Here is a 10,064-nt window from a genome sequence, read left to right as displayed (position 1 = left end):
TATTTTTATATATGTATATAAAAATAATGCAATAATTTATACAATATGCAAGCTAATTAAAAATAGTAATTAAATAGTTATTATAATATAATGTAATTAATATAAATATATATAAATATTTTCTATTTACTCTCCTTTGGGCTAAGAATATTATTTAATTATTTATTTTATATATATGTTTTATATTTATATAAAATATATTTATATATAAACATTTTTATTTGTGTATATATACACATACTATATACATATATATATACATACACTAAATAATATCATTTATACAATATAAAATCAAAATAAAATAATAATGTTTATAAAAACATATTAATAATTTATTATTTACTCTTCTCTGGGCCAAGAATATTCTTTATTTACTATATATACATATATAGTATGTATATATACTATGCATATATACTATATATGTATAAATAATATAATAATTTACATAATATACAAAATAAAATTAAAATAATTATTTATAGATATAAATAAGTTATTATTTACTCTTCTGAGGGCCAAGAATATTGGGAAATACCTGTTGGCCATTAAGCAGAATATTTTTAGATATTCTACATGTTTTATTTTCTTTTGAAGCATTCTGATAACTCACAACATAAGAAACATTTTCTTCTGTCTTTACACAGGCCAAGCACCTCACACCAACACTGACACATTCAAATTTTAGATTTAAAATAATTTTTTAGATTTAAAATAACATTTTAAATCTAAAAACCCCAAGCAAACTGCACTTGGCAGAATTCTCAGTCCACAAAGCTCTCGTGTTCATTCATTAAAAATCAGCTCTGGGTTCTCCTCTTGCCCTAAAATGCCAAAAAAAGGGGATTTTGGAATAGAAACCAACCTTTGGCCAATCAGGCTTGAGAACTGTGGCTCTTTTTCCATCAATTGTAGCTTTCCTGAGAGAAGGGAGAGGAAAGAAGAGGAATTTATTATTTACACCTCCAAAAAACTCTCCAAGGCTGGTGTGAAGAGCAGAAATACAAATACAATAAATGAGAATATAAAAATAAAATAAAACAGCAGCTGGTGGAACTGTGGAATGGTTTGGGTGGGAAAGGACCTTAAACCTCATCCAGCTCCACCCCAAAATGCACAGGGACACCTCCCACTGCCCCAGGCTGCTCCAAGCTGGCCTTGGGCACTTCCAGGGATGGGAAATCCATAATTACAACCACGTGCAGTCACATCATCAGAAATCATTTCAAGTTTTAGCTGCAGAAAACCCAATTTTCTTGGAAAACCCCTCGTTTTGAAGGCAGCTCAGCCCAGCATCCCAGGGGTTACTCACTCGTACTGCCCGGTGAGAATGAAGCACAGAGCTCGGTTCCCATACAGGAGGTGGTTTGTAGGGCTTGGAAAAAAGATTATGGACAGTTAATAATGGGTATTCCTATTAAAAACCCTAAAGAGAAGGGAAAAAAATTCAATTTTCAGCACAGAAAACCCCGTGGATTTGTCACTGGGAATGTTCATTTTAATGGTGGGATCTTCTCTAAGATTTGGGCTGTTAAAACAACTTCCAAATAATTCAAATTATTCTCAGCCTACCCTTAAAAAGCAGCTCAGCTCTGCAGTTCCAGGAACTCACAGGATCTCTGCTCTTCACCAGGATTTCCTGGGTTTCCACCAAGTTCTGCTTTTCCCTTCTTGGATTTGACTCAGGGGATTCCATTTTTCAAGAAACCAGCTTGAATTTGGGACCAAAACCTCTCCTGCCATGTGGCATTTAAGGGGGATTAAAGTGGATTTATTGACAGAATATTAGATATTAATGGATTGAATTAAGTTGTACACGATCAGGCCTCAGTATGGATAAAAGGGAGGGTAAATAAATCAAAAATCCTGATCCTTTTCAGGGCATAATTGTAAAGCCACAGACTTGAAAATGAAGAATTTGTCTCTTTGCACAACGTGGTTTTGTGGAAAGTGGGATTTTATCAATTTTCCTGCATTTTAGAGACACCAGGATGGGCAAAATCAGCATTTCCATGAGCACAGCACCAACGCTGAACACACCAACCCTGCTGAAATTCCAAGGGCAGGGGAAAAAAATGCCCTAAAAATTCCCATTTCATCCCTTTCTCCCTTCTACAGAGCCCAGGAAAGTCTCCAGAACCTTTCAGGAAATGTTTTTAGGGAAGAATTAAACAAAAAGATTTTAAAAGGAAATAAAGCCTGAGAGCTGCCAGGAGCAGGCAGTGAAATATTTGTTGTTATTCCTTTTGCATCATAGGAATAAAGACAAATAATGATAAATACTGGCAATATTTCCAAGAGTATTTTGAGGGCAAACACCCAAAGTGGTTGTTTTTGGTTGTCCACACCAAATAATTCATTTTCTTCCAGGTTTGCTCCTCTTCCTTTTGGTCATTTGAAACCCTGACAGAACTTTTGGAGCTGTAAGAGCACCCAAAAACCAGCAGTAATGGGGAAAAAACAATAAAAAATGGGTTATAAGGCTTTTTTCCTTTTTTGATTAGGCATCGTTTGGCTTCTAATTAAAGTGGCTGATGGAAAATTGTACAAAATGAGGATACATTTGAAGGAGTTGAGATCAGTTCTTACCAAAACTCCATGGCTTTGGTGTATGACACAATGGCAGAGCCCAGGTCTCCTTGGGAAAATTCAGCATTTCCTTTCTGCTTCATGGATTCACTTTCCTGTGGGAGCAAGAAAAAACAATTTACCCACTAAACTCCTTTAATTCAGCAATGGAAAGGGAATTATTTCATGTGGTAAAGGGAATTATTTCATGTAGTAAAGGGAATTATTTCATGTAGTAAAGGGAATTATTTCACGTAGCAAAGGGAATTATTTCAGCCAGAATTAAACCCTCAAGAGCTTTTGAAACATTTCTCTTTAATAACTGGGGGATTTTTACAATCCCTGATCATCAAAACCCCCCAGAAAAAACGACCCAAACACATCCTGAGAGCTTCTCTCACCGTCCTGGAGCTCTCACAGGTCACAGATTTTAATTCTTCCACTAAATCACAATCTTCCAGCGCCACTTTGGTGATGCAACGTTTCCCTGGAGACAAAATTCAGGAAAAAAATTCAGGAAAGCACAAGAGGAGTGAGGAATTTCTCAGAGTTTCTCCTCTGCCACTAAAAAATCCTGCTCTGCTCCTGCCTGCCAGCAAAACCTGTCACACAACTGAAAAACTGCAACAATGGGAGTGGTGAAAATTCAGTTTTATCAGAGAATCTCAGAAGAAAGAGAAGAACACAAATTATTTCACCATTTCTAAGAGGAAAGTGATTTTTTTTTTAATTTTTCCCTCATTTCTGGACCCTTCTGGAGTGTCCATACTCACATTCAACAAAAAGAATTTGAAGTTTGACCCGGCCACCATCCTCGAGCTGCTTCAGTCTCTGCAGGATGTTGGAATCCCCCACACACCTGACCCACTCCACAGCAGCTTCAATGTCGAAGAAACCCTGTTCCAATTAGCAAAAAAACCCCCAGAAAATCAAGAGAAGGTCATTAATATACAATTAATAAAATAATTACTATACAAAGCAAACTGCTGGAGCTCTTTGCCTCTGCTTTAGCTGATTTTTTTAACATGCAACAGCGAATAAATTCAAATTATCTGGGGAGCTCCAGCACAGCAAAGTGACAAAATCAACCCAAACTTGGCAAGGGGGAGCACTCAAATGCTAGAATTTGATTTGGAAGCTTCTGAAATGATCTGAAAAATAATTTTCATTGTTATTTCAGTAGTAACTATTATTTTGAAATATGTGATTTTTTATATAAATCATATTTGATTTAGAAACTTCCTCGTGGTGAGTGAAATAATTAAAAAATGTAACGTAAAGCCCCTAAAATTTGATGTAGAAACTTCCTCGTGGTGATTGAAATGATTAAAAAAAAAATAATATAAACCTCCTCAAATTTGATTTAGAAACTTCCACATGATGACTGAAATTATTAAAAAATTTAAAAATAACATAAACCCCCTAAAATTTGATTTAGAAACTTGTTATGGCTGTTGAAAAATAACAGAAAAGAAAATCACATGAGGAAGACAAATATCCCCACTAATAAAACAACTGGGGAATCCACAGTTGTGTTTATTCTGGTTTTCCTATTGCTACAACAATGTTGGTTTTTAAATTCATTGCTTTGATTTCAGCTTTTGCATTTAACACACAGCAGACCCCAGGATTTTTTTGAAGTGGAGGGAAAAAAGGGATTAAACACAGGAAAAATTCAGGATCTTCAGAGCCCAAAGTTTTCAAGCTGGAAAACACAATGAGTTCAGCTCTAGCAGAAACTGGATTTTGTAAATAAAAAGATGGATCAGGAGATTTCCCCTGAGGAGCTCCAGGGAATCTTCCAAACAACTCCAGAAACTCACATTTTCTAGTCTAGTGGCGATCCTCAGGACGCCATTGATAAAATGTGGGATGTTCTGCAACAAGGAGAAAACACAAATGAAAAAAAGTCATTATTGAGATGAGATAATCTGAATTTCTGCCTGCTCAGGTTCAGCTCAGGAACATTTCCTGCTCTGAAACCACCCCAAAATCTGCTCCTCCAAATCCCCTTTTACTCTTGGATGTACAACCCAAAGAATGGAAAGAAATGTGTTATACTTCAATTTATAAAATAAAATATGTAGCTTGGGGTTGAGAGAGGAATTTCAAGAAGTGAAATAAGTGTTTTATTACCTAAATTTAAAATAAAACCCACAACAAATCCCTTCAGCTGCTGAGAATATTCCTCACATCCTCCTCTCCACTGTTCTGTTTCTGTTTTAAGTCAGCAACAGCAGCAAATTTAAAATAACATTTGTTGAATGAGAGGAAAAAGGAAATTATTTAAGTCATTCATCCATCAACTTTATTGCTGACTTCTAATAATCCCTAAATTATCCCAACTGGAATAAAGCCTAGGCCACAACTTCTTCTTTGGAAAGCTGCAACTCAATTATTAAATAATGTCTTCAGCAGAAGGGAATATCTAATTTAGAATATCATCCCAAAACGCTGAGGGGACAGATTTAATTAACATATATTTGAAAATTCAGAGAAATTTAAAATCCAGGACTTACAACAACTTTTTTAATTAAATCAGCAAGGTCTTCCAAAATATCACAGTCATGGATTGCCTCCATGTTCCAGCCCACGACCATTGAACTGTTGGAAAACAGAATAAATTATAATTTAGACAAATCCCAAGGTGTTACAGGGTCTTCATTATGAATATTTAGAGGAATTAAATGTAAGGAAGAGAATGTTTAAAAATTCACATTAAGCCCTTCAGGGCAGGAAGGTAAAAAAAAAAAAAGAAGATATTTTTTTTTTAAAAAATGAAAGAATGTTTCTAAAAAGTTAAATAAAAATATTTAAATAAGAATAATTTTAAAATAATTAAATAGAAATAATTTTAAAATAATTAAATATAATTAAATATAAATAATTAAATATAATTAAATATAAATAATTAAATGTAAATAATTAAATATAAATAATTAAGTAAAAATAATTTTAAAAATTAAGTAAAAAAAATTAAGTAAAAAAATTTTTATGAAAAAAATATAAATAATTAAGTAAAAAATAATTAAGTAAAAATAATTTTAAAATATTTTGCTGCTTTTGAAATGTCAGCATCTACATGAACACTGAAATTCCCCCCAAACTTCAGCTTCCCAAAGATTCCAGACTTCAGGAACTCAGTCTAAATACAAACATGTTTGTTTTTTTTGTCTTTTTCTCCTGTGGATTCAAGAACTTACAACCTCAACCAATTCCAACATTGAGCCCTACTGGAAGCACCCAAGGAATTTTGACAGGGAACAAGGAAAAGTGGGAAGATTTGGAGGAAAACCCCTTGGAAAATGTGGATACTCACCGAAATTCACCTAGAAAGGAAATGCTTCTCTTGGTGAACAACACAGACCAAAACAACCTGATTTTGCACACGTTGCAATATTCCAGTAATTTTTCCACAGGCTGACTGCACCAAACCTCACAGGGATCAACTCCTCCAATGGGGAAAAAACAAAACATAAATGGGAATTACAGGGCATGATTCAGGCATTCCAAAGTGCCAATAAACATTAAAATCTGGGATTTTTTCCAGCCTCTACTCCTGACAAATGAAAATAAAGGAATTTGAACACTCTGAACTCACCTGGCAGTTTTTAAATGGGAGGGGGAGAGGGGATTTATGCAGAATTAAGGATAGGAGTTGCTGGAAGGCTTTGCACACCTGTGTTCTGAATGGATAAATTAAGATAAAAATGGATAAATGCAGCCTCCTCGCTGGGCTGGACTCAAATGTTCTTTTCCAGGGAAAATTCAGCCTCTCTCACCTGTATCCATGAATTATTCTGGACAATAAAAGCAGGGCAACAGGGCACAAAACCATCAGGGTTTGTTCTCAAAAGCCATCCTGGTTCAGGGCTCTCCAAGAGCATCCTGCACTTCCCAGGATCCACATGGAACAGGGAGGGATGGAGGGGAATTCAAAATTAAATTGGGTCATTGAGGTGGCTTCAAGTCCTCTGGAGGAAATGAAAAGGGAAATTCAGTTTATTGGGGTTGGTTTGAGGTACCCTGAGAGCAAGGCAGCATCACCTGGGGGTCTGAAAATACACAAAAATACACAAAAAACCACAAAAATAAATACATAAAAATACACAAAAATTCTCTTTCCACCCCCGCTCATCTCTTTGTTCCCACAAATTATGGGGTTGTGTAGAAAATAGAGTTTTGAATTTGAGCCACCTGCTTTTCTGCAACTGGGAATTTCTGCTTATTAATTACTGGAAAGCCTTCCCTACAAAAGTAATAATAATAAAAAAAATGAAAAAATTCAACATGAGGTTGTCTTCAGACCACCAGCCTTGAATCTCCATGCTCCCAGCATTAATTACTTGTATTTATGTAAATATTACTGAATATTTAAGTTATATTAGGAGAAACAGATGAGTGTTGTCCCAGGGTAACAGAATATAACAATGCTTCTGCCCAGAAATAATAATGCACTAATTTTTCAGGCAAAATAAGGAAAAATCAAATCAAATAGCAATGCCAAGATCCAAGAAATGGAAGGTTTAGTTTCCCTACCTGCTTTACGATTAGGCACCACTGTCTGTCCAAAGGCTTCATGATTCTGAAGATAAACACATTATTTACATATTTACATGTTATATATTTACATATTTACCATTTATTGTACTGAACAGCCAAAAAAGCAAACACAGAAACCCAAGCCAGGAACAAAGAAATCATTTTGTTTTGAGATAATAAAGAATGTTTATCTGCATGGCCATTATAAAAATGTCCACAGGTTAAGGTGGACAGGAAAAGCTTTATTCATTGAAACAATATTTTCAATCAGAATAAAAGAGGATTCTAGGAATTAATAATTCAAAAAACAGGCAGAAAAATTATGTTCAAGAGTACCTGACTAAAATATAAAGGTTTAAGAAGGCAACACAGGTTTTTAAAAAAATATTCAAAAATAGTAAGTACATTTTGACAGTGAATGTTTATTTAAATAAGAGTTGATTTAGTATTTCATGTTCCTTTTAAGGGGTTTAAACCACATTTGAGCACCTCAATCTGAAGAAGAAATTATTTATTCTGATTTATAGATCCCTACAAAGTCTGCTATTTTAACAAACACCATAAATGTGTGATTTAATAAATGCTCTGCATCACAGGAAACGCTGCATTATCATTTCACAGAATTGAAGAAATTATAAAATTCATGTATTTAACAGGCCAGGACACACAATAACCTGGAGGGGAAAAAAACATCATCTGAGATTTAAAATTAGCTTGTCTTGAAAGACAACTGATAACTCTTAAAGAGCTTTGTTCTGGGAGCAGCAAACACCCCAAAAAAATCTCCACTGATATAAATAAATTCTGAATGGAACCACAGCTCAACTGGTACCAGTTCCTTGGAAAGGCTGAGCTTGAAAAAAGGAGAAATTCAATTTATCTGTGTTTTTAATTCCAGCCTGGGGAGGACAAAAGGCCACACTGATAAATTAGTAACTCCTGATGAGCTCTACAAGCAGCACAGATATGGAAATTAGGGATTTCTGAGATTCCTCAAGCACAGCAAGAAGGGGAAAAGAAACAGTGAAGTATTCCTGGAAGTATGGAAGCAGAAAAGTGCTGCAGTTTATCCAGAAAAAGCACAGCAGTAACTGAGAGGGAAAATTCCACAGGAGCCAGGGAATGGCTGCCAGGGGCAGAGGGCAGGGCTGGATCTTGGCATCTTGGGCAGGGATTGTTCCCTGGCAGGGTGGGCAGGGGCTGGGATGGAATTGCCAGAGCAGCTGGGGCTGCCCCTGGATCCCTGGCAGTGCCCAAGGCCAGGCTGGACATTGGGAGCTCCTGGGACAGTGGGAGGTGGCCCTGCCATGGAACTGGATGAGCTCTAAGGTCCCTTCCAACCCAAACCAGCCTGAGGTTCTGGGATTAAATAAGCAGAGCCTTCCTGGGCACAAAGAAACACATAAAATTGGAAGAGATTAGAACAACAAAGGAACAATGCTGCAGTCAGTGTGCAGAGCTGAAACCACAGGATCCAAGAGCTGAAACCCCACAAGCCAAGAGCTGAAATCCCAGGATCCAAAAGCCGACTGCCCTGCAGTGACAGGGACTGAAGGTGTCAGGCTGAGCTGCAGCACCCCAGGAATGGCCACTGGACCAACAGGCTGGGCAAGTTCTGCTGACAGGAGCTGGCCCAGCTGCCCTCCTCAGCCGGCCCTGCTGACAGGGACCTGGGCTCTGCCCCAGTCTGGGCATTTTGGAATTATGGTCAGTGTGAGACACCAGGACCCATAGTTAATCATGCTGGAAATGACTCTGGAGATCTGATCAGAGAATCCCAGAATTACTTGGGTTGGAAGGGACCTTAAATATCCTCCTACTGCATCCCTGCCACAGGCAGGGACACCTTCCACTGTCCCAGGCTGCTCCAAATCCCATCCAAGCTGGCCTTGGACACTTCCAGGGATCCAGAGCAGCCACAGCTGTGCCCTCACATGCTCTGTGCCAGGGCCAGATCCAGGTAAAAACTCACCTGGAACATCCTGCAAAGTTTCCAATCCAGTTCCAACCCCACTTACCAGTCGAAAGGCGTCTGGATCACCTCCACAACGAGCCAAGGCTGCAAGGACGGATGTGAACAGAGGCTCATCCATGGCACATCCCCCTGAGAGAAAGGGAAGATGAGAAATACACCAGAGGAAGACAAGAGGCAAACAACAGGAGGTGGGCAACACTTGAAATGATCCCCCGGACAAATCCCACTTTGCTCGGGATTTGTGGAAGCTGAGTGTTTGTGAAAGGAGAATCAGTGCTGACAAAAGCCATCCCAAACCTGGCTAAAAGCTTGTGACAAAGTTATAAGTGAATATTATATTATTGGCTTTTCACAAATATTATAATGAATGTTGTATGGATAAGGTTAGAAAACTTTGTTGTATTAATACAGTTTCTTTTACATCTGTTATTGATGAAACTTAGAAATAGTGGCATAATACAAATATATTAGGCTATAACATGATATTAAAGCACAAATTACTTTTGTTTATATAACCCAGGGACTGAAAAGACAATCAGAGACCCCCCTGCATTATTAAGATTATTTTGTCCTCCAAGCCCTCCAAGGGAAGGATTTATTGTACCTGGTATCAGAGGATATAAAACCCAGTGGTGCTATGAAGATTGATCTGTTCGGAAGGGGGCAAGGTAAAAACCAAACAAAGGAACATCAAAAAACTTAAGAAGAATGTCTGAATATGTATGAGAATTTATGGGTATGTGCTGGGGTTCTGTTTTTAAGGGACAATCCTTTGTTAGTAAGGTGAATGCAGAGACACCCAGCCATATCTGTAGATTTTACTTTATCTCCTAATTGCCTTTCTATGAAACTTTTAAATTCTATAAAAAGAAAATACATTAACCTTGTTTTTCACACCGACCAACTCTGTCCTGCAGCCCCACGAGTCCCGGGGCGCTGCCTCACCCCCAACAGGCAGCTGGGGCAGGTTCCCCCT

The 10,064-nt window shown here is 37.3% G+C and overlaps 1 protein-coding gene across 1 annotated transcript in view; it reads right to left on the bottom strand.

The window, feature by feature from the left end:
- TTC3 (tetratricopeptide repeat domain 3) overlaps positions 1 to 10,064 on the bottom strand; it is a 49,011-nt gene that overhangs the window by 36,689 nt on the left and 2,258 nt on the right. Inside the window, exons 2-11 of the mRNA XM_015635702.3 lie at positions 9,132 to 9,217; positions 7,111 to 7,156; positions 5,891 to 6,023; positions 5,091 to 5,175; positions 4,395 to 4,448; positions 3,345 to 3,468; positions 2,973 to 3,058; positions 2,593 to 2,687; positions 1,316 to 1,378; positions 799 to 923 (exon numbers count right to left, since the gene is read on the bottom strand). Coding sequence (XP_015491188.1) covers positions 799 to 923; positions 1,316 to 1,378; positions 2,593 to 2,687; positions 2,973 to 3,058; positions 3,345 to 3,468; positions 4,395 to 4,448; positions 5,091 to 5,175; positions 5,891 to 6,023; positions 7,111 to 7,156; positions 9,132 to 9,206 — 886 coding nt within the window. The 5' untranslated portion in view covers positions 9,207 to 9,217. The remainder of the gene's footprint in view (positions 1 to 798; positions 924 to 1,315; positions 1,379 to 2,592; positions 2,688 to 2,972; positions 3,059 to 3,344; positions 3,469 to 4,394; positions 4,449 to 5,090; positions 5,176 to 5,890; positions 6,024 to 7,110; positions 7,157 to 9,131; positions 9,218 to 10,064) is intronic.

Source organism: Parus major, chromosome 1, assembly GCF_001522545.3.
Source record: "Parus major isolate Abel chromosome 1, Parus_major1.1, whole genome shotgun sequence".
NCBI lineage: Eukaryota > Metazoa > Chordata > Aves > Passeriformes > Paridae > Parus > Parus major.
Note: the sequence above shows the minus strand (reverse complement) of the source record. Positions and strands in the feature narration are given on the sequence as shown.